The sequence below is a fragment of the Bos indicus x Bos taurus genome, chromosome 26 (assembly GCF_003369695.1).
Source record: "Bos indicus x Bos taurus breed Angus x Brahman F1 hybrid chromosome 26, Bos_hybrid_MaternalHap_v2.0, whole genome shotgun sequence".
NCBI lineage: Eukaryota > Metazoa > Chordata > Mammalia > Artiodactyla > Bovidae > Bos > Bos indicus x Bos taurus.
The window spans coordinates 14,862,901-14,887,026 of NC_040101.1; the positions used below are offsets into that span (position 1 = coordinate 14,862,901).

The following is a 24,126-nucleotide window of genomic DNA, read 5'->3' on the forward strand; positions in this document are numbered from 1 at the left end:
CTTCGGCGCTCAGCTTTCTTTATAGTCCAACTCATATGCATACCTGACTACTGGAAAAACCATAACTTTGACTAGACGGACCTTTGTTGGCAAAGTAATGTCTCTGCTTTTTAATATGCTGTCTAGGTTGGTCATAACTTTTCTTCCAGAGAGCCAGCGTCTTTTAATTTCATGGCTGCAGTGAAAGGGAGCCGCCGTGGGTCCAAGAAGGCCTTAAAGCAGGGGAGGAGGTGGCCCTCTGTGGGCCTGAAGAGAGGAATTCCAGGGGCCTGACTGAGTGCCCAGAGGAAGATGCAGGCATGAAAGGAGGCCGGTGGGGGCAGGGTGTCTTCAGATTAAGACGAGGAGCCTCGGGAACTCAGGGAAAATGTAGGACTTGAGAAAGTCTGTGACTTTGGCGTGTGTTTCAGGTTGGCCATGACGTGAGGACAGGCCTGAGCAGTCCGTCTTTCAGGGGAGGGAGGGATGGGAGGGGACAGAGGTCATCAGGCACAGTATGGGTGAACGGGGGGTGGTTGTGTACCTGTCGGCTCAGCCAGAGCCTTCAGGAACTTTCTCCCTGCAGGGAACACATTGTGAAGAAAAGTCTGAGGAGATGTATAGGAACTGGGTCCTTCACAAGAGGCTGGCAGGTGTTCAAGGGGCAGGTGGATTCAGAGCAGTGGACTGCTGCATGTTGGACCTGAATAAGCTCGAGTAGATTTTCTCAGAAATCACATCCCTGGAGCGGTCTTGTTCATGAGGGACAGTCGGTGAAAGTGCCATGACAGGAAATGTTCAGTCAGTGCCAGCTTCCTTCCCTTCCAATCTGGTCTCCACCCTCTGGTGAGCAAACAGCCCAACCAGACAACTTTCCATATGGCTAGGAAAGCCCGTCATTCATCTTTGAGCCTTTTCCTGTTTAAAGAGTTTAAAATAGGCTGGACGGTTAATATAGGCGGTACCCTTAGCATCCCTCTCAACCCATTACAGTCTCACCTACTTTTACAGCCCAGCGCAGACCTACAGAGAAATCAGTTCAGTTCAATTCAGTCGCTCAGTCGTGTCCAACTCTTTGCAACCCCATGGACTGCAGCAAGCCGGGCTTCCCTGTCCATCACCAACTCCTGGAGCTTACTCAAACTCATGTCCATCGAGTTGGTGATGCCATCCAACTGTATCATCCTCTGTCATCCCCTTCTCCTACCTTCAATCTTTCCCAGAATCAGTGTCCTTTCCAAGGAGTCAGTTCTTCACATCAGGTGGCCAAAGTATTGGAGCTTCAGCATCAGTCCTTCCAATGAATATTCAGGACCGATTTCTTTTGGGATTGACTGGTTTGATCTCCTTGCAGTCCGAGATTGCCATCTTGACCTCCTGTCAGAAAGTGAAAGTCACTGTCATGTCTGACTCTTTGTGACCCCATGGACTATACAGTCCATGGAATTCTCCAGGCAAGAATACTGGAGTGGGCAGCCATTCCCTTCTCTAGGGAATCTTCCCAACTCAGGGATCAAACCCAGGTCTCCTACACTGCAGGTGGATTCTTTACCAGCTGAACCACCAGGGAAGCCCTCAAGGAAATAAAACATCAAAAAAATAAACACAAAAAAAGACACAAACAGAAAATGACTGTTTTACTAGCAATCCTACTGGACATATATCCAGAAAAGATGAAAGTATACATGCAAATTAAAAAAGATACATGCACCCCAAGGTTCATAGGAGCATTATTTATTATACAGTAACAAAGACATGGAAGTAACCTAAATGTCCATTGACTAGATGAATGGGTAAAGAAGATGTGGTACAAATAAAAATGGAATACTACTCAGCCATTAAAAAGAATGAAATAATGTCATTTGCAGCAACATGGACGGACCTAGAGATTGTTGTATTAGTGAAGTAAATCAAAGACAAATATCATATATCACATATGTGTAGAATCTGAAAAATGATGCAAATGAACTTCTCTATAAAACAGAAGTAGATCCACAGACATAGAAAACATACTTATGGTTACCAAAGGGGAAAGGGTTGGGGAGGGATAAATTAGGAGTTTGGGATTAATAGACACTGTGCTGTGCTATGCTTAGTCGCTCAGTCATGTCTGACTCTTTGCAACCCTGTGGACTGTAGCCCGCCAGGCCCCTCTGTCCATGGGGATTCTCCAGGCAAAAATACCAGAGTGGGTTGCCATGCCCTCCTCCAGGGGATCTTCCCAATCCAGGGATCAAACTCAAGTCTCCCATATTGCAGGGGGATTCTTTACTATCTGAGCCACCAGGAACGCCCAAGAATACTGGAATGGGTAACCTAACCCTTTTCCAGGGGATCTTCCTGTCCCAGGAATCAAACTAGGGTATCCTGCATTGCAGGCGGATTCTTTACCAGCTGAGCCACCAAGGAAGCCTTTAACAGACACTACTATGTATAAAATGGAAGAAAACAGGACCTATGTATAACACAGGGAATTTTATTCAGCATCTTATAATAACCTATAATGGAAAAGAATTTGAAGTATATATATATCTACATACATATGTATGTATCTATCTACATATATCTATCTACATATGTAGATATATATATACGTATATATGTATGTATATATTTCTGAGGTAGCTCAGTGGTGAAGAATCTGCCAGCCAAGCTGGAGACATGGGTTCAATCCCTGGGTCAGGAAGATCCCCTGGAGAAGGAAATGGCAACCCACTCCAGTATTCTTGCTTGAGAAATCCCATGGACAGAGGATCCTGGAGGGCTACAGTCCTTGAGGTCACAAGAGTCGGACATGACTTGGTGACTAAAACGCCAGCACCAGGTTTGAGTTCAGATTTGTCTGGGGAATGTGGGAGCAGGAGGGGAGGGGCAGGTGGCGTGAGCATTGATCAGAGGTCTTTTGTCTTCATGGGCCTGATTGAGACCTCTGATGCTTCTACCCATGCTGTTTATCCAGGTGGGTCTCACTGATTTTTTTTTTTTAAGTATAGTTGATTTGCAATGTTATGCCAGTCTCTGCTGTACAGCAAAGTTATACACATCTATACATTAAAAAATATATATTCTTTTCCATTATGATTTATCCCAGGAGACTGGACGTAGCCCGTGTGCAGTGCAGCAGGACCTTATTGTTTATCCATTCTAAATGTAATAGTTTGCATCTACCACCCTTAAACTCCCAGTCCATCCCTTGTCCTCTCCCTCTTCCCCTTGTCAACCACGGGTCTGATCTCTGTGTCTGTGAGCCTGTTTCTGTGTGTAGATAGGTTTTACATTAACTGAAAGTTAAGGGCAGCACCATTCTTGCTAGGTCATGTTGCTCATACCCTTCCCAGCCTGCCAGGAAACCCCTGACGATGTGCTGGGCTTGCAGTAAGGTGAGTGAGTGACAACTCTGATAACAAATGCCACCAGCTGCTAAACATTCCTGTAGGCCAGGCACTGTTCAGATCCGAGACCAAAAGTAACAATTTTGTTAAGACCTTTCTTGGCCTTTAGCGTCAACATAGACCCGGGTCTGGGTGCAGAGTTTGTCTCTGCTCCTTTCTAGCAGTGGTCAGTCATCACAGAGATACTGAACACATCTAGGCCTTATTTTGCCATCTGTAGAGAACGGGCTGTGCCTACCTTTTCCAGACAGGATTCTCAAATGGGTTCATGGAGATGAGGTATGGAAGGAGCTTAACAAGATTGACATGGCAGAGGAAGCTGTCAGGAAGTGGAGCTCTGAGAAAACGATCAATCCTCCCAACAATGATATGAGCTTACTCTTATCCCCATTGTGCAGATAAGGAATCTGAGGCCTGAGAGGTGGTCACTTGCCCTACATCACAGGACTAGGAAGTGACCAAAGGCCTCAGATCTGCCCGCCTCTACCCGCAGCCACATCCAGTGAATGAAGGAGCTGGTTAGCTCCCTGTTTGCTGAAAATTCAGACAACGGATTCTTGTTCCTGATGCTGGTTAGGTTCAGGGGACTGCAGAATAGACGCCCCAAAAGTTCGTGGTCAAGAAATCTGGATTTTCGGCGAAGCCGCGGGAGGACCAGTTCTGCCTACTTGACCTGCTGCATTTTCTCTGGCTTCAGGAGCTGAGCGACCAGGCGGGTTCAGAGTTCGAGAACTCTGATGTCAGATGGGTCATCACAGTGCCCGCCATCTGGAAGCAGCCGGCAAAGCAGTTCATGAGACAAGCTGCCTACCAGGTGAGCGCGGGGCTGGGGGCAGGTGGGGGCCCAAGATGTACATGGTGCTGGCTGTCACCCCACTCAGCTGTCCCCCAGCATTCAGAGGCCTCCTCAGGAGGCAGCGAGAGGTCGCCCACAGCCAGGAGGTCAGGAGCCTTCTCATTCCTCAGCTTCCTCCCTGGCAAGGATAAGGGGTCTGATGGACAAGGGGAGGGGCTGGCATTGGTTTTCTTTCTGGCTTTATTCATTTCCAGGTCTTGTTGTCAAGGCCTGTTTCTCTGAGGTCAAGGGCTGCCTCTCTGAGTAGGTAGTGGGGGAGTGTAGGGAGAAGCCCCTTACAGTAAGGAGGTCAAGGGGGATGCCAGGCTCCAGGGCAGGGGGTGTGTTGTCCTCTGGGCTTTGGCACCTTGGGCAGGAGGAACACCAGCAGCACCAACGGCCAGCCCATCCTTCATGGGTGCTGGAGGGCATCACTGGGGCCACAACCCTAACCCTAACCCTCGTGGCCTCCACCCCTCACACTTGCAGACAACTTGTGCCATGGAGGGGCTCCCATGAGGGGCTGACTTCATGGTGGGAGTGGCCAGCCATACTGACCTGCTATTATGATCCCGGGACAGAGTGGGATCCTTTTGTGCTTAGTCCCCTAGGTTAATAAATGTGTGCTTACCCTGGGAGTCAGCTTCCAGAACCTTCCACCTGAGCAGGCTGGGGAACATCACCCATGTCCTCTGCCATGCCTCCTGGAGTTAGCTGCGCTTCCCAGGAGATGCACCTCTAATGCTGAGTGTGTGGCCACAGACTCAAAGGAAAGGATGGACCTTTCCTTTCAAAAACCTCAACTGAATCCACCCTGAGCACTAACCCTGGAGAAGGAAATGGCAACCTACTCCAGTATTCTTGCCTGGAAAATCACATGGACTTCCCTGATGGCTCAGACAGTAAAGCATCTGCCTACAATGTGGGAGACCTGGGTTCAAATCCTGGGTCAGGGAGATCTCCTGGAGAAGGAAATGGCAACCCACTCTAGTATTCTTGCCTGGAAAATCCCATAGACAGAGGAGCCTAGTAGGCTATAGTCCATGGGGTCTGAAAGAGTCGGACACGACTGAGCGACTAACACACACACACACTGAGCACCAGTCAGATGGGCCTGGGCGTACCTTAAATTGTCCTCCATGCCTAGGGCTTTACTCCAGTTCAGGGAAGGACAGTGTCCCCTCCTTACCCCACCCCTGATCTGCTCCTTCCCTCCACTGCCCCAGCCTGTCTCCTCTGCTCTCCCTTTCCTCTGTTCAGCGTGAGAATCTGGTTCAGTCTATGCATCTGCCAAAAATAGATTTGTTTTTATAGGGACAAGGAAAGCGGGTAGAAGTTCCAGAAACAGACAACTTCTTTAAAAAGGAAGAGATCCAAGTGCAGATTCACTGCCCACGGGAGCCCTGGGCATCAGGGAGCTCTTCCTAGGTGTCAGCCCTCAGGCAGAGTCCAAGGATCCAGAGACGGGACCCGGGGACCCAGGTGTCTGCTGAGACACACTGTCCAGGGGCCTGAGTTTTCCCAGGAAGGATCCTCAAGATTCATCGTTTGGACTTTTTTCATTTTCCAGCCCTCAGGAAGACTTCAGCAACAAACATGTGACCTGGAAACGGGACAGTTCTTATTTTTAGCCTGAAAAAGTAAGAGGTGCAGAGACTGGTAGATTGATCAGGGCTGTGGAGTCCTGGGCCAGCTCTTTAAGGGATGCCTCTCTGGGTGGGTAGCTGGGGAGTGTAGGGAAAGACCCCTTACACTGAGGAGGCTAAGGGGGAAGCCAGGCTGGGGTGGATGGGGTGTCCTCTGGGCTTTGGCACCTCGGGCAGTAGGAGGGCCAGCAGTTCCTGGGCAGGGCCCAGGTGACAAGCGTGGATGGAAGGGATGGGAGGATTTGCTTCCTGAGGCCAGGAGATGCCCTGCCAGTGGATCTGTCCTCTCCTTACCGGGTAACGTTTGTCCTGGCCACTGTGTGTGCAGCTTAATTTGGGGCTCTTTTTGATACTTGTGTTCAGTTTACAGTCACTGGATGGATTTGAAGATGGCAGGGACCAATTGTTCATTCATTCTTTGTTCACTGTTTCATTTATTCATTAAACAAGCCTGTGCTAGCAGCCTGCTTTTCCAGGATGCAGTAGGTGCTCAGGGGCCCTGCTCTCAAATTGCTCACATCCAAGTGGCTCACTGAAGCCATTTGTACTTCTGGGAAAGGGTCTGTAACATGTTAGGGGCACCCTCTTTAGCATATCTTCTGGAAGAGTCTTCAGGATAAAGTGAATGGAGTTTGCTACTCTCCCAAGTTAGCATTTCTCCAACTCTTCCTTCCTCACCTCCCATTTATTATACAGAGTGAGAATGGTGGCTGTTAATCTTCTTATGTGTCAGCTTAACTGGGCTTCAGGGTATCCAAATATTTGGTCAAATATCATTCCAAGTATTGCCATGAGGGTGTTTCTGGATGAGATTAACATTTTACATTGATTGACTAAATAGACCAGATTGCCCTCTCTAAGGTGGGTGGGTCTCATCCAATCAGTTGAAGGCCTGATTTTGAACAAAAGGCTGAACCTTCCTAGATAGAGTAAGAGGGTATTCCTCCTGCCTGCCTGCCTTCAAACTGGGACATTGTTTCCCCTGCTTTTGGCCTCTAACTGGACTCTTGCTTGGTCTTGAGCCTGCTGGCAAGGGAATTATACTGTCTGCCCTCCGGAGCCTCCAGCTTGCCGACTGAAGTCTTAGGATTTGTCAGTCTTCCACAATCATGTGAGCCAACTCCTTATAATAATCCCCTTTCTACATATACAAACATTCTACTGATTCTGTTTCTCTGAAGAAATCTGACACATACAAAACCTGAGCAAAAAGGATAGTTCCTGGCCCACCCAGCTTCTGAGACCTGAGCCTTCCCAGCAGCCCTTCCACCAGAAGCCCGGCCCACCGGCCTGGCTTCACGCAGATGAGCAGGCAGGGTGAGCAGGATGGTTTTCCATCAAGGCAGCTGGGAAACTGGTCAGCCCACCCTGCTTGCATGTGGCAAATGGAGCCCCTCCTTCCAGGCTCCTGGGTGCAAGTTCATGGCATTGTCATGTGGCTGAATGTCAACCTCCCATCAGCCTGGTGGAGGAGGAAGAGGCCTGGATGAAGAGAGAGACAGAAGCAATCCTGGGGAGAAGCAGGCCTGCAAGGGGGGTGGGCCTGGGGCTTGAACTTGAAGGTCTGTGATTCACAGCCAGTGAGGGCTGCCCAGCACTTGACATGGGGGCAGCTTCATCTGTGAATCCCCCAAACCCCTCTTGTGTCAAGTGATTGCTGAAGAAGTGGGTTAAAGCTCCATCTTTTATGATCCACCTTCTTGGGGCAGCTTTAGACCCTTTAAGAGCATTCACTGGAAAGATGGCAACAGAAAGAACAGCTGATGCCTCTTCTGAGGCCCTCAGAAAAGAGCTAGAATAGGAGACAGTTCCACTGTGTCCTGCATGAATCATGCATAGGAAGTAGTGTAGTGTATTTCTAGATGAATTTTGCTTAAAATGTGTAACTCTCATAGGTTCCAGAAACCTGTTAAATAAATTATATTGCCATACCCATGATGATCTCATCTAACACAGAGCTTGCATTTGCCTCCCTTTCTGAACAAGCAGTGAAAGATAATCACATCAAGAAAGAAACCCAACCCGGCACTCAGAAGCCCTGTGGCTGTAGCTCTTTGCAGGTCGATCGATGCCAGGCCAGCCAAGCACTCAACTAGGCTGGGCCTTTTACGCAGCTGTGGACACAGCCCCTTGGCAGATTTTCCTGGCTGACTGCAGGGCCAAGGAGCAGAGAAGTCGGGGTGGTAACCGCCCTCGTCCTTGGCCTCCCTGGAGTGTGGTTTTCTCACCCCGCCGCCCCTCCCAGTGGAGCTTGTGACCAGGAAACTGAGCTCTAAAAACTAATACTACGACTGAGCTGTTGCTGGCCCAGATGCGGAGAGTCAGATGGAGGAGACTGCTCTTGGTTCAGAGGCTTTCTGACTGTAGAATCCTCAGGTCATGCCTGCAAAGCTCTCTTGAGAGGGGCCCGAGGATCGCAGAAAGCCTAGCTGGAGGGATGGGCGATTCATTCATCTGGCAGCTGCCCTCTCAGCACCTACTGTGAGCTTTAGGGCCAGAAGACCTGACAGCTGCCCTTGGAAAACACCCCTTCTTGCAGGAGAAGTTAGACAGGTCTGCACGGATCGACGGTGGGAGGCAGAACATGCCACGTGCTGGGCCGGGGGCTGTGCAGAGGGAGAGCTCACACTGAACAGAACTGTGGCCTTGGGATACCAGCTCCAGGGGTAGGGTTACTGGAAGCGGAGAGTGAGCTCTTCCGTCCTGGCTGACCCTGAACTGATCCCAGGCAAAGACCCCCGGGGTCTCTTGTAGCCCCTAGGCCAGGGGGCTTCTGCTGAGGACAGGGAGTGGTTTTATAGACAAACTAAGCTTGCATTTCAGGGCACGGCATCCTTCTGCTCAGAGAGAAAGACATCTGGGTTTGCAAGAGGCTGGCGGAGATATCTGCATTTCCTCCTTTACTCAGAGTCTCCCGGCAGCTCCGAGAAGCCTCCTGGGGAGATGGAATCTGTGTAGAGACAGCTGTCTTCTCTGGCTTCTCTCTCCGCTCTGCCTGTGGCCTCCCTGAGCATTGGCTGGTGGGGACATGGCACCTCAGTCTTGCTGGGGAGCAGGGACGGGGGCTGGTTCAAGCAGAGGAGTGTGGTTACTTGGTCCTGGGCCTCCCAGACACTGCCGGGCCACCCCCCACCCCTGACCTTGCCTTTTCCTCCCCTCTGGTTTGGGGTCCTCTTCACCTCCGCTTCCATCTGCATCTTTACCCAGGTATCGTGGGGAACTCCTTACGGAAATGGGTCAAAGCTTTTGCTGTGGAGCTGAGCCCAGTCCAGCTGGGGAGGGACAGATGAATGGTCCCCTGAGGGGTGCAGCCCCGGCTCTTTGGGGGCAGATTCGGATCAGTCTGCTAGTCTTTTACATCTTCAGGATGTGGGAGCATCCCGGTGGGAGGTGGTCTCAGTCAAACACCAAGGGACCCTCGGACGCCCTTGAATTGTATCATTCTACTCAAGACCCCTCACTCCTCTGGACTTGATGTGATTTTCCATGGATGTTTCACATGTAAGTTAGCCTATTCAGAATTTCTGGGAAGGCCTGGAGAGGAATGAAGGTGTCTGTCTTCTCTGTTCCTTTGTCCCCTGCAGTCCCCATTGCCCCAGACAGGCCCTGGACCCAGCTATTCTCACCAGCCATGTAGGCACCGCCTGGCTGTACCGAGAGACAGGAACGTGCCTTTCCTCCTTGACACCAAGTCCTGGGCGCCCTCTGCTCTGCCCTCCGCAGCCTCCTCCTATCCTGAGCTTTGCAGGAGAGGCTTGTGTATCCCGGGCCCGCTGTTGTTGTTCATCTTTCCTTCTTCCTCAGTCCACGTGGTGGGAGCCGGGCCTGTGAGCTCCTGGTCTAGAAGGGTCTTGGCTTTATGAGGATGGAAGAACCAGGCCACGAGCACTGTGCGGTAGACAGGGCTCCTCCTGCTGTCACTCTGGAGTTTTTCTTCTGGGATCCTGGGGAGAAAGGTTCAGAGGTTTCCCTGTTCCTGGCAGCACTTGCCGTGGGTAACCCATGGCGTCTTTCATCAGGCACCTTAACCCTCGGCTGCCTTTTTACTGAGGATGTCTGATGAGATCCTGTGAGAAAGTGAAGCTGGGGGAGGGGGCACTTTAATCCCTTGGACCAGAATCTTGGCACACACCTGCGTCAATCACCCACTGACCTGTGTAAGCTCAGGGCAGACCTGGCCTCTTCAACCTGGGGGCCCGGCTGATGGGCAACAGATCCTGCTTGTGTGGTTGGGCTCAACTGAAGCAGGAAGGAGGCAGGTTCCCGTGGAGGGTGAAGCCACGTATGGTTCCATCTGGTTTTGTGAAGGACAGTCTTCCAGAAGGGTTCTTCCCTTGGCAGACATTTAGTTTTGGCAAAGTAGAGACTTTGTCACCTGCCGGCTAAGGGTATCTGAGACCTAATTGATTGGTTCATTTGGGATAATACGGTTATTCGGGAGAACAGATGGCAGCAGGTATAGGCAGTCCTGTCCCAGACTAAATGAGTGGAGGTCGCACCTTCAAACCAGTTCAGGAGGGGAGTGTTAGGGGCACCCAGGAGTTCTGTCAAAGCATGGAGGCCTGGGCCCCACTTCAGTAACTGGAGTTACTAAGAACAGGAGAGCTCAGAACCAGTTCTAGAGCTAGTCTGTGGGGCCTGGGCTGGCTCTCACTTCTGTTGGCTACCCTGGAGCCTAAGACTGTCCCAGTTTGGGCACTGAGAGATCAGTGTCCCAGGAAACCCAGGACAGTTGGTGACCCTACCTCTCCAAGCCTTGGTTTCTTTCTGCATAAAGTGAAGGAGTTGGATAAAAGGTATCTGCAATTTCTAACCTCAACTCCCCTCCCTTCCTTGCCCAATAATTGACCCTCCAAAGCCCCTTCTGCTCATGATCCTAGGCTGGCTCTTCCCCATGGGTCATTTACGAGTGTGATGTTAGGCAGACCCTGGCTGACAAGATGAGCCTGGGGGCCTTCTCCTGGGGCCTGGGGAGAACTGGGGGCCTTCTCCAAAGTGGATATTGCACCCAGGGAACATCCCGGGTTCCCTCGGAAATGGCAGCAAAGACAGCAAACACAGCGGTGCCAGAACGAGCTAGTTTTAGTTTCCCGTCATGTTGGCAACCAAGGGCATCCATACGCATGGGCAGCTTCAGCAAGCAAGCACACCTCGTGCTCCAGGTCAAGGCCAAGCCGGTCTGTGTCTCTGCGCAGCCTCAGAGGGGTGTTCCCGAAGCCCCCTGGCTGCCCTTCGAGAGGCCTGGAGGGGTTGTGGCTGGAGCGAGCCAGGCGTCACGGGGCAGACGCACATCTGCTGTGAACAGGAGAGGGGCTTTGCACAGGATAACTGCCAGTGGGCTTTTCCCCGCATCTACGACCTGAGGACCCTGTGGATTCCAGGGTGAGGGTGAGGGGCTTTCTCCTGGAGCCCCCTTGGTGCTCCGGAGTTAACAGGTCAGATGCCCACATAGCAGATTCAGATTCTCGCACAGCTGAGGCCCGGAGATGGTCTTTCTGTTTCCTAGGCCACCAACCATTGGTGTTTGCTAGGCCTCGGTCCTACCATTTAGTTCTGGAGCCGGAAACAGTCCATGATCGCCCTTCCATCTGGGGTTGGTTTTCTAAGTTTTGAGTCCTTTGCCCCTTTGGGCTTCTCAACTGTGGACCAAGCGGGCCAAACATGCAGGCGGCCTTGAGGCTCACAAAGCCTGACACTTGCCAAGAATACTTGTACGCTGACAACCGACTCCAGTACTCTTGCCTGGAAAATCCCATGGACAGGGGAGCCTGGCTGGCTGCAGTCCATGGGGTCGCAAAGAGTTGGACACGACTGAGCGACTTCACTTTCACTTTCTTTCCTTTGCCCAGTCTGGGATGTTTGGGTACCTGGCTTAGGGTTCAGCACCCAGTCACCCCTGATTTTAGGCTCTGCAGGGGCCTGTGGAGGGAGTTTCCCCAACAAGCAGAGGATGAGTGCCCGTTCCTTGGGGGTGCTCACACCCAAGGTAGGGGTGTCCACAGAGGGGTCCCAGCCTTGCCTTCTGTCTTCCAGGCAGGCCTGGCCTCCCCAGAGAACTCGGAGCAGCTCATCATTGCCCTGGAGCCCGAGGCAGCCTCCATCTACTGCCGGAAGCTGCGGCTGCACCAGATGACCGATCTGAGCAGCAAGGCCGCGGTCAACGGGTACAGCTCCAGTGACACAGTAGGAGCTGGGTTTGCACAGGGTACCTGCTCTCTCTCTCCCCTCCCCGCTGGCCCCTCTCCCCTCCCCGCTGGCCCCTCTCTGGCCCCCTGCATGTGTCTCTGCCTCAGAGTTTGCAAAGGCCGTCAGGAGCCCTCAAGATGCCAGGAGACCTCAAGATGCTTCTGGAGGAGGCTGGAGTTAAGTACCTCTGTGCTCAGCTCCCCCCTCCCCCAACCTGGCCCCTCCAAGGACACTGTAAACTCAGCAGTGGCTACCCCTGTTCATCACCCACCCTAGTGCCTAAGAGGAGGACCCTTCTCTCCCAAGAACGTGAGAGCAGTCCAAGAGTGGCTCTTGGCCATGCATTTTACTCGGCTTTTAAGTCTTTCCTATTAACTGATTCTTAATCTAATTCTACTGGCCTGTTATTAATGCCTCCATTAAGACTGTTGATTTATTGCTGACTCATTCATTGGGGCCACTTTGTATGTGATGTGCTCATTGTGAATCTTAACTATAAACCTGGCGAGAGTTGAAGCTAGAGGTGAAAAGGGTGGACTTTCCCTGAGGGGTTGACGCTCATTTAACTGTGGGAAGGAGCATTGCCCAGGGAAACCCAGGTTGGGCATTTTCAGGGCCTTTTTTCTCTCCAATATTGGGTTGGCCAAAAATTCTGTGACAATTTGTGGAAAAACCTGATATTGACCTATATGCAAGTTGCTCACAAGCTTACTGCTCAGAACTGTTTCCCTGGAATGTAGGGCTGTCCAGGGCCATGGTGTCTGCAGATACCCTGGGCCAGTTAGAGCCACGTGGGTGAACACAGATGCTAAGGAGCTGTGGGGGATGGCACTGTGCACCCCAGCTCTGAGCTCTCTGCCCAAGTGAGGACTTCAAGGGCAACCCCCGCTGCCGCCCCCCCGCCCCCCCCCCCGCCCCCCCACTGCCATCACTGCAGCCCACTTCCATCCTGCCCTGGAAGGCCCAGGTCCTGGAGGAGGACAGGGATGACATGAGTGAGGACTGTCACCAGTTAGTCCCGAGCTTTCCTTGATCCTCAGCTTGAAGGCTGTTTCTGCACTGCCTGGGACACTGGGCCCCAGGCTCACCCTTGGCGGGCACACATTCCTGTCCAGACAGGGCTCTCTTCCTCTTTACAAGGTGACTCTGCCCCAGCGGCCATGCTTTTCATTTTTAACCTAGGATGGAGGAGTCTGTGAACCTGAGCGATGAGACAGTGGCAGGAAGTTCACTTGTCACCAGGCTGCTGCCCTCTCAGCCTGCCAGGGCCATGTGTTCGCCGCCTGGATCTGATTCACCCAGAGCGAACGGAAACAGGCTTCCCTCCAAGTCTCGGGGCTCGAGTTGCCTTTTTCTCACAAGGCTAGCCTCACTGCTGACTAAACCCAATGCATTCACATTTTAAATATTCAGGATCATTGTTTTAATTGGAAAAAAGAGGAATGTCTGACTGGGCTATTTCATATACTGATCCTTACTCAATTGTTCATAGACAGCCGCTCATGCCAGAATTAGCTGATTGAGCACAGCTCTCCTTGAGACTTCTTAAGCACAACATTCACATAGGAGGACCCGTTAGAATGCCTGCCTTTCCCAGGAGCTCAGGAGTTTCTGCCTCTCTTTCCTTTAACGTACCCTATCATGCCCACACTGCTCCATGTCTGTGCCCTGTGCCTGGTGGAATTTGCTGTTGTTTTCTGTGCTCAGAGCAGTGTCTTTGGTTTTTGAAATCCTCATGTTGTTGGCTACCACCCCTCAGAGGGTCAGTGAGGCAGGGGTTCCATCTTAACCTTGCTTTTTGCTGAGAACCTCCCTCCCAGAAGGACAGAGTGCTGTGTGGGAAGGCCTGGCAGAGTGCTTAATCAGGGGGTACCCAGGATGGCATCAGTAGCCTGAGCCCCCCCACCTCGGGCCATTCTCTGCCCTCTGATGCCCCTCCCTGATAGACTCTGTCTCCAGCACTGCAGGGTTTACTGTTGGTATTATTCGACTCCAAAAGGACTTAACGATATTAATAAAGGCTACATTTTTCACAATCTTGGGCATATTTGCCTGAAAAACAGGATTTTCTGAGTGCTCAGAACATGTTTTATTAGCCTCACTTGGCCGTTTTTTACACATGCCATTTTCTTGGCCACCTAGGCTGTTTTGGAAAGTCAGTCCCCACTGCAAAGTGTTCAATGTAAGTTCATCTGGAGCTGGGCATAGGAGAGAAGCCCTGAGTCCTGGGACCCCCCACCACCCCAAGCCTGCCGGAGCTCTTTAATCAGGGACGGCCTGAGGAGCTTAAGGCTGGCCCGATCTTGATGTTTGTCATTCTAATCCCCAGAGGAGATGCAGCCTTGTGAACACTGTGCTCCTTGCTGAAGGAAGCTGGAGGGTCAAGGGTCCTTTATTGGATAACAAGCAGCAGATGGATTTGTAGGGCTGAGGGACTAAAGATTTGGTGGGGCACAGAGTGGTGGATTAGAGCCTTTGTCTGTAAAACCAGGATTGCTCTGAACTGTTCATGGTGGGGGTCATTTGTTGAGTTCACTGTCTCATACTTGGTGCTTTGCCTTCCTCATCACCTACTGTGTGCCTGGTGTTACAGTGGGTGCTGACAACAAATCAGAGGGCCAGTCCCTGCTCAGCCTGCGTGGAGCTTGGGCCAGGTAGTATCATCCCATTTTATGGATGAGGGAACTGAAGCCGAGAAAGGTTAAGTGATTTGCCCCAATTCCCATCGTGCCTGTGCTCTGGTGCTTCCCAGGCTGCCTCTCACAGCATCTTTCCCTCCTCTTAACATTCCTATTCAGCGTTTTCAGACTTCACTCTAAATTGTTAAGTCTCAAAGGCAGGGGGTCCACCGTCTGAGGGTTCATTTCAGGCTGCAAGACAGAGTTGTGGGAACGCCAAGTCCCTTGACCTCTCTGACCTGGTTTCCTCATCTGAGCACAGGACGATGATTTGGGCCCTGTCCGTCTCAAGGGGCTGTCGGGAGCCAGCGGGAGATTAAATACCCATGCAAGGCATCACAGCCACTGAGTACCCCAGCCACCCCTAGGTTGTCCCGCATTGTGCGGGAAAAAGGCGGCGCCGGCTTCGCTAGGTTCAGCCGCGCCACCTTGTGGCGGAAGAGCATATCGACTTCAACTGAGTCTGGAAAGGGCTCCAGGCCGGTTTATCCCAGACCCAGATAGGAAAACATACCCCGCATTCCATGTATCAGACCAAGTTCCTTGATGTGAAATTATTTAACCAAGCGCACTGCAGGCCATTTGGCAGACAGCTTCCTCCCTAGGGCAGCAGAGCCAGGAAACTGACCTATTTTATTTCCATTCCCCTGAAACGGTTCCTGGAGGAAGGGAATCTCACCACGGTGAGTTTTTCAGCAGGGCACTGGCTAGCTCCAGGCAGATGAATAGATGGAGGCCGGTGGAAATAGCTCCTTGCTGTGGAAGAGCTGGCTTTGTCATTCCCCATGTTGTATTTATGTAATCATTCTGATCAAGATCACCAAATGTTCTGTTCCCAAACCTCCCATGCTCTCTCACCTCCACTGACTAAAGGGACTGCGGCTCTTTCATGCTTTCTCACCCGTTGTTATTTTCTTTCTGTTGGCCACTAGCTAAGGAACACATACGACGTAATCGGCAGAGTCGGACCTTTCTGGTGGAGAATGTCATAGGAGAAATCTGGTCTGAGCTGGAGGAAGGTAGTGTCCTTGAATGTCCTTTGCCCCTGCTGGTGTGTGTGTGTGTGTGTGTGTGTGTGTGTGTTGGCAAAAATGCATTCCTATTTGTTCTTTTTACACTTTTGGAAAATGTTCCAAATCGGTTTTACAGACCTGCTTGCCCAGGGAGAGCTCTTTTTGGAGCTGTAATTTTGCATGTTCTAAAACCATATAGGCTCTTCAGAACAAAAATAGGAGCTGGAACTCACCAGTTCCAGGGTAAGCCTTGTGTTATAAACAGCAGGTCATTCGATGGTGCTGTTACCTTGGCAGGAAGTTGTCAATTTGTACATGCCAGGTTTGCGGTGTCGTGTGACATGAATGCTTTAGTCTTAAAGATTCATTCGTCTGTGTTCACAGTCCATGCTAACTGGCATTTCTGGGCAGACATTATCTCATTCTCTTTAGTCATGAATAACTCGCTGTGCTCCTAATTAGCAAAACCATTATACTAATGGGTGTTGATGGAGCTTAGCTGGGTACCCCGTCATCACCTGCCAGATTGTTCCAGGACACAGTGGACAAGTGGTCTGTATAAAGGATGGCTGTTTTGTACCAGGTGACAAGTATGTGGTGGTGGACAGTGGCGGCGGCACCGTGGACCTGACAGTCCATCAGATACGGTTACCAGAGGGACATCTTAAAGAACTGTACAAAGCAACAGGTAAGCCTGAGAAAATGAGGAAAATGGCTAATTTTCTCATACCTGAGCTGTTTTACTCATTTCTGATTTCTCTCAGCATCTCACTCTTTCAGTGCCATCAGCACGTGAGATTATGAGCAGTATGGATGTGTGAGACCAGAGGGCAAAATGCCATTAAATGGCCTTTAAACACAAACTGCCATAACTTGGGTCCGGGCCTAAAGTGAGCCTGTTTCAGATCCTGGCCATGATCATCACCTGTGATTTGGTGCTGTGGCTAAGTTTTCCATGGAGATCCCAGGATGAGACCACCTAAACCAAAGAACGTGCTTGTCCTTTTAGTGGGGATGGAAAGGATGAGTAATTAGGACTTGGTGAGGTCTGCTGGCTTCACAGACTCAGTCCTTAGATTTCTTGGGCAGGAATACCACGATGTTCCCAATTAGCTAAATGCATTGATTTTATTTAAAATGTAAATAATTTTAAACCAATGGTTGACGAGTGATTTTTATAGCAAAGTTTTCCCATGTGGAATAAGAAGAACCTAAGGGTTTTAAAGAGTAAGTAAAAACACACAGCTGCGGTCTGCTGGCTAAGTGGGCCCACATTTGGGCTACTGTCTTTGGCAAAACCCAGGGTAGGCTGCTACTCAGACTTCGGATTCTGTTTCTATTTTTAACAGAGTGCTCTCCCATTTTGTTCTTGACCTAGGTGGACCCTATGGATCTTTAGGAGTAGACTATGAATTCGAAAAGCTTCTGTGTAAGATATTCGGAGAGGATTTTATTGAGCAATTTAAAATTAAGCGTCCTGCGGCCTGGGTTGACTTAATGATTGCATTTGAGTCTCGAAAAAGGGCGGCTGCCCCAGACCGAACTAACCCACTGAACATCACCCTGCCCTTCTCCTTCATTGACTACTACAAGAAGTTCCGGGGACACAGCGTGGAGCACGCCTTGAGGAAGAGCAAGTGAGTCGGGCTCACGTTTGGCTCAGGACAGTCTAGGGGGTAGAAGATGTTGATGGGAGGGAGGAAGGGGGTGTGGACTCTGAGTTCCAGTCCTACACGCTTGCTGTGTGACCTTGGGAAAGTGATTCAACTTTTCTGGTCCTTAGTTTTTTCATCTGGAACATGGGCATGATAATTCCACTTACTTCAAAGGGTTGCTGTGAGGGTGAAATGAATTCATATACGCTTAGCACAATGCCTGGGACCTGGAAAGTGCTATCTATGTGTTAGCTATGATTATGCACTAAAAAGATGAGCTTTACGAAAGCAGGGAAGTTTGGCTCCTGCTTTGTCCCCAGAGTCCACAACAGAACCTGTTGTGGGTTCTGTTGTGGGTTACTGAGCACTGAGTAGGTGCTCAGTAAATATTTGTTGAATGAATCTGTCTTTTGCATTAGATTTTGGGTTTCACTGTATCAGGAGAGGGTTGGCCAGAGCCCAAAGTAAAGAGAAACGGAAGAGGTTGTGCCTTAGCTTTTAAGCTCCTAAGGGTCTAGATCCTGGTGGTTTAGGGTATTACTAAGGGATCTTTGGACTTTCAGACCCCCTTCCCCCCCTCAGATGTGACAGCTATTCTTCCAAGGCCTGTGACTTGGGTATCCTTTCTACACTCTCACTCTCTCTCTGCCCGCCCCACAGTGTGGATTTTGTCAAGTGGTCCTCGCAGGGGATGCTGAGGATGAGTCCAGACGCCATGAATGCCCTTTTTAAGCCAACCATCGACAGCATCATTGAGCATCTCCGTAAGTGATCAGCCAGGGCTTGGCCACTTGGTGGGGCAGAGCCAAGAATGGGGACTGGTGTTTCCAGCATCACCCACCAGTATATGTGAAATTGGGATGGCAGGGGGTCCAGGGTTTGGCGCCACAGGTCAGGGTCCCAGCAGGAGTGGGCAGGGCCTGGGCATGTACGAGGGTGGCTGAGAGCCCCTACTCATCTGGGCTTTCTGTCTGGCTTCAAAGGTCAGAGAGCTGGGACGTCTAAAGCAGTATATCATCGAGTGACTGGCCTTAGTGAAGGGATGGTCCTTGCTTTATCAGAATAGATTAGAAACCATAACCTCTGCTGGGATGGAGGAACGGTTATGTAAACCAAAGGTCTATCCCCACCCCCGTCACCAAACACACACCAGAGCCCTCACCTGGGGACACAGTAGACTCACCAAGGCCTCTTCCAGTATCCAGGGCCTCTTCCGGTATCCAGGGCCTCCACCTCCCATTCTGTACCTGGCCAATCAGAACCCCCAGGGGTGGGGTGGGAATTTGATGAAAACCAAAGAATAATATTTCTGACAGCCTGCCTTGACTCAAGAGAACCACAGGTTTGGAGAGGGTAAGGGGTATTCATTTACACCTAACAAAGAACTGCTTAAACTGATCACCATCTAGCTGTGAAAATGAGTTTCTACTTAGCAGTAGCTTGAGTTTTTATTCCTGAGCATACTGATGTACAGACCTCCTTTCTTTAAAAGTAATATAGACATATATTTACTTTTGGCTGTGCTGGGTCTTTGTTGCTGCCTGAGGCCCTTCTCTGGTCGCAGCGGGTGGGGCTGCCCTCCAGCTGCGGTGCGCACGCAGGCTTCTCATTGCAGTGGCTTCTCTTGTTGCCGAGCACAAGCTCCAGAGTGTACTTCCCAGCTGTGGCACACGGGCTTAGTTGCCCTGCGACAGGTGGAATCTTCCTGGACCAGGGATCGAACTGGTGTCCGCTGCATTGCGAGGCAGATTCTTAACCACTGGACCACCAGGGAAGCCCATCAAACCTCCTTTCCTTAAAGGACTAGCTCTACAAAAGTATTCTGTTTGAGTTCAGACCAAGAGTGTCCTCCAGTTGGTCCATTCCCCGCCTTCTCAGGCCACCCAGTCCCCCTTGGCTCTTGGTGACAGGTCGCTTGTCCCCTCCTCTTCCCTTTCAGGGGACCTGTTTCAGAAGCCGGAGGTGTCCACAGTCAAGTTCCTCTTCCTGGTGGGCGGCTTCGCCGAGGCGCCCCTCCTGCAGCAGGCGGTGCAGGCTGCCTTCGGCGACAAGTGCCGCGTCATCATCCCCCAGGACGTGGGCCTCACCATCCTCAAGGGCGCTGTCCTCTTCGGCCTGGACCCCGCGGTCATCAAGGTGCGCCGGTCCCCACTCACGTACGGGGTGGGCGTGCTGAACCGCTACGTGGAGGGCAAGCACCCGCCCGAGAAGCTGCTGGTGAAGGACGGCACCCGCTGGTGCACCGACGTCTTCGACAAGTTCATCTCCGCCGACCAGTCCGTGGCCCTGGGCGAGCTGGTCAAGCGCAGCTACACCCCGGCCAAGCCCTCCCAGCTGGTCATCGTCATCAACATCTACAGCTCCGAGCTGGACGACGTGAGCTTCATCACCGACCCCGGGGTGAAGAAGTGCGGCACGCTGCGCCTGGATCTCACCGGGGCCAGCAGTACCAACGTGCCCGCCCGCAGGGAGATCCAGACCCTCATGCAGTTCGGGGACACCGAGATCAAGGCCACGGCCATTGATATAGCCACTTCCAAGAGTGTCAAGGTTGGGATCGACTTCTTAAATTACTAACCAGCCCTCCCCGCCACCGGTCCCCTCCGTGGACTTGGCTCACCCGCATCTGCTGACCTCAACCCTGACTGTTCTTTCCCTGCCCTTGACCCTTGCCATCACCCATCTGAATTCCAGCGGGGAAGATGAGAACAGCCAGGGCTAGACATAATTAGGGGATGTTTCTGAGGGCACACTGGAGTCAGAAAAACTGTCGGCAGTGAAGATGGAGGTTGGGGAATACGAAATTTGAGCATCCTAGAAGAGCAGCTAGTGTTCACAGGTAAAAAGTGGTGAAACGCCCACCTGACAAGGGAATCAGTACATTTCTGCAGCAGTGATTAGGCTGGGGTTGAAGAGATCTCCCTTCCGTAGAACTTAGGATGCCCTATCACAACCTTTCCAGATTTGAAATAAGATCTTTGAGCCAAGAGGAGACTCTTCATCTCTCTGAGACTTTCCTTTTTACGTATTTTGGATGGCAGTCCATATAAAATACCACCCATCTGCAGTTAATTCCTTTTCATCATCATGTGATTGAAAGTGGTGACTCAGTGGGAGCTTGGAGGGTTTTTTAAGCCGGTGGGAGAAGCCTGCCTACACTGGGCACTATTTTAGGTTCTCATAATTTAACTTCCAAATAGGCTCAGTGAAGAATAACTGCAGCTTCAGCTAATCCGCGAGGATTTGTGAGTGGGAGCACTGACGCCTCAGCTTTTCAGCAGGTGAAAATTTGCTTCAAGGGAAATGGATATCGAGCTACTGACATATCCCAGGTTATTTATATGCTGGGAAAGAACTCCCCAAAGGCCAAATCCTGAATTCTGAATTCATAAGTAATTCAAGTTAACCTCAGTAGGATTCTGTGTGAGAAAATGAAGTCGCAAGTTGCCTTGTTCACATCACCAAGCCTGGGCGCGAACACGGGAACAGGCTTTGAAACAGCCCCTTTCCTCAATGAGCACACATATTTTCAACTAACTCCCTCCTCCCGGCTCGCCCTCATCTCCCTAAGAGTTTTTGGCCATTTAATTCCACATTTGGGGAAGACTACATTAGTGATACACAGGCAGAGAATCTGTTCTACAAAATATTTCATTACAATCTTCCGTTTCTAAACTTGAACTGAAGATTCTACCTACAGGCATTCAGAGATCGATACTGAACGAATGAAGCTGGTTTTTGTTTTTGTTCAAAGCAGATCTGTGGATCTCCCCTGCAAGAACTGCCTGGGGACTTCTTAAAAACAGGTTCCTGGATCCTCTCCCTTTTATGAACTCGAGTCTTGGAGAGGGAACCCAAATCTGCAATGTTTAGTAAATGCCGCAGGGGACTGTGGCTGAATTGGAATCTGAAAACTCCCAACTTTAGGTTTTTTGAAAGCTGGGGCACGGACTGCAGCCTCTGGTTAGGTTCCTTGAGGGGGAGGATCTACAAGTGAAGGGCCAGGAGCCCACCCCTTGCCCTCTGGGGAGTGGGGCTGGAGCTCCACCTGGCTTGGGGATGGCAGGAGCTGGGAGGAAAGAGATTGGAAGAAAGGCAGCTGAAGAATGGGGCAGATGAGCCAACTAGTGTGTGTGCCTGCTCCCCATCCTTCCCCACTTGCAAAGCCAGCCTTCCACTTTCAGGAGCCAACTGCAGGAAAAGAATCCAGAACCTGACTCACAGCCCGTCTGATCTGTCAAAGCTGTCTTTTCCACCTGCTGGAGTTCAGTCGGTTTTAAATCACTGGAGGCATGCATAATAAAAGAGGGGAAGATGGTTGAGCCACTAACTTTGAATGTGAGTTGGATTCACAAACCCATGATCACAGCCCATTATCATATGCAGATTTTAAACAGCATTTCCAATTTCATTTTAACGTGTCTCCTTTTTCACATCGCTTGCTGCAGAATTCCCTACTAGAATGTGAAACACGAACACACCAGAGAACTGGAGAATGCTAGACACATCCTTAGGAGCCGGGTTTTGCATCCAGGCACGAAGGTGTGTGCACTAGGGTCCTCTTGCTGCCTGCTCTGCTTCAAAAGCTTAATGTTATGGGTCATTCTTTGGTGTTGCCAGCCATACTCTACAAACAAGACTTTTCAATTGAGTTATAATATAATTTTATGTACATATAATATTAGAAAATTGTACAGAATCTTGATTTCTACAATGTGCTTTTCTTGTTAAAAAAGAAAAAAGGGAAAATGCTCATTGAATTTTGTTGATGACATTGCTGCCTTTAATTTTCCATGGCTTCATTTCTTGACCATGCTTAATTTGTACTGATGCTAAGCTATGGACTGTGTGTGTAGACTCAACAATAGACAGAGGTGCCTAGGGTCAGAGTCCTCTAAGAAACAGACCAGATGCATCGACAGCTTCATCAGAGCTTTCTACACATGCACATCCTTCCCAAAGGTTCACAGTTTATATTTAAAGAAGCATAATAATGTATTGATTCTCCTGTCCTGTCTTTGAGAGCTGAACTGTCTGGCTCTGTAAGCCACATGACTGTGTAGAGCAACCTCCAAAAAATGTGTCCTGCAGGGTTGTCAACCTCTCGTTTTGGGGCAATGCAATCACTCTGAGGGCAAAATGGTGATGTTTTCAGGACACTAGAATCAAAGGAAGGAATCAGGTAGTACACAAATTCAGCCTTCCTACTGGATTAAGTGTGAGTAATAGAGTCAAGTCCTTTTTGTGGCTAATGCAAGGCCTTTCCCACCTTGTGTTAAGGATGTCTCCTTGTCCACTATTTCTCTTCAAAGAAATGGTTGAAATTTGCAGTGTTGGCAAAAAGATAATGGAGAGAGGGTGATGATTTTACTGGGTTTTCTTCTGGCCTCAGAGATGCAGTCCTAATAATCACACTTAGAATCCTCAGATCCATCTCTCCCTTCTCCACGCCCTCCCCCCCCAAATATTCTAGAGTAAGAGCACTGGATGGGTACATTTGGGCACGTTTTCTCATCTTAGAAAGTTTCTAAAAGGCCTGTTGTCTTGACCCATCACTCAGTTGTCCCTGGCATATTATCTGAGGTTCAAGTGTCTTAGAAGAAGACCTGTCAAAGGATTTCCTTTGTACACAGCAGGCATTAATAAATGTTGAACGACAGACAAGTTACAGACAGACACGTAGGAAAAAAGAGACATACAAGTGCTTTTGCAGACTGATGGCTAAGACGAGTCCATGTTACAGAGCCTGCCCTACCCCTAGAATGTTATTTAGATCAAGTTTAGCTTTTAGAGTCCAGGTCTGGTTAATTGCCAGAGTGGCAAAGAATCGCATGCACCAATATAAACAGGAGTCAAAATGCATTATTAGTTGAAGATCGAATCACACATTGTAGAGATGAAATAGCTGTGATTAAACTGCATATTTATGCTGGGAAACGGCTTAAGTGGATGACTAGTATAAAAGTTGTTGGCCATAACATCACATCTCTCATCTGCTTGGAATACGGAACTATATTCTAAAATATCAGCCATTGGGGTCTGTTCACTAAAGGATAAATTAAAACTTCACAGAACTTTGCAGCAGTTCACAATTTGATTGTATCTGCAGACTCTTCTTCACAGATGTCTAATAAAGCAAAACTCTGGATCTCATGTGGCCTGGACTTTTTGTTTTTGTTTTTTTTTCATTAAATTTGTAAATGGAATTATAGCTACTTACTGACCTTCCCCTTTACCCCATCTCGGGTGGAAGTTGATTTTCATGTCCTTTCTTAGGTGTTACAAGCTTTATTAACTTTCACTCCAATAAGACGGGCTTCCCTGATGGCTCAGTAGGTCAAGAATCTGCCTGCAAAGCAGGAGACACAGGAGACATGGATTCGATCCCTGGGTTGGGAAGATCCCCTAGAGGAAGAAATGGCAACACACTCCAGTATTCTTGCCTGGAAAATTCCATGGGCAGAGAGGTCTATTATCTTGATCCATTAGTCAGTTGCTTCTGACATATTATCTGAGGTTCACGTTTCTTAGAAGAAGAACTGTCAAAGGATTTCCTTTGTACACAGCAGGCATTAATAAATGTTGAATGACTGACAAGTTAGGGATCCCATAGATAGTGGGCTACAGTCCATGGGGTCGCTCAGAGTTGGATACAACTGAGCGACTAAGCATACACACCATAAGACTGGCTCCTCTGTTTACTGGGAACCAAACCTTCAACATCCATTAGCCCCCTTTCTCT

At 50.0% G+C, this 24,126-nt stretch overlaps 1 protein-coding gene across 3 annotated transcripts in view; it reads left to right on the forward strand.

Annotated features, from left to right (window-relative positions):
• HSPA12A (heat shock protein family A (Hsp70) member 12A) overlaps positions 1 to 23,537 on the forward strand; it is a 173,163-nt gene extending 149,626 nt beyond the window's left edge. For 2 of the 3 annotated variants that reach the window (XM_027528416.1, XM_027528418.1), the window contains 7 exons: positions 4,069 to 4,185; positions 11,886 to 12,057; positions 15,649 to 15,735; positions 16,313 to 16,417; positions 17,108 to 17,366; positions 18,045 to 18,148; positions 19,324 to 23,530. In XM_027528416.1, coding sequence (XP_027384217.1) covers positions 4,069 to 4,185; positions 11,886 to 12,057; positions 15,649 to 15,735; positions 16,313 to 16,417; positions 17,108 to 17,366; positions 18,045 to 18,148; positions 19,324 to 19,961 — 1,482 coding nt within the window. In that variant the 3' untranslated portion in view covers positions 19,962 to 23,530. Of the gene's footprint in view, positions 1 to 4,068; positions 4,186 to 11,885; positions 12,058 to 15,648; positions 15,736 to 16,312; positions 16,418 to 17,107; positions 17,367 to 18,044; positions 18,149 to 19,323 lie in introns of all 3 variants that reach the window. The other variant, XM_027528415.1, reaches the window with a different exon arrangement.
• The last annotated feature ends 589 nt before the right edge of the window (positions 23,538 to 24,126 follow it).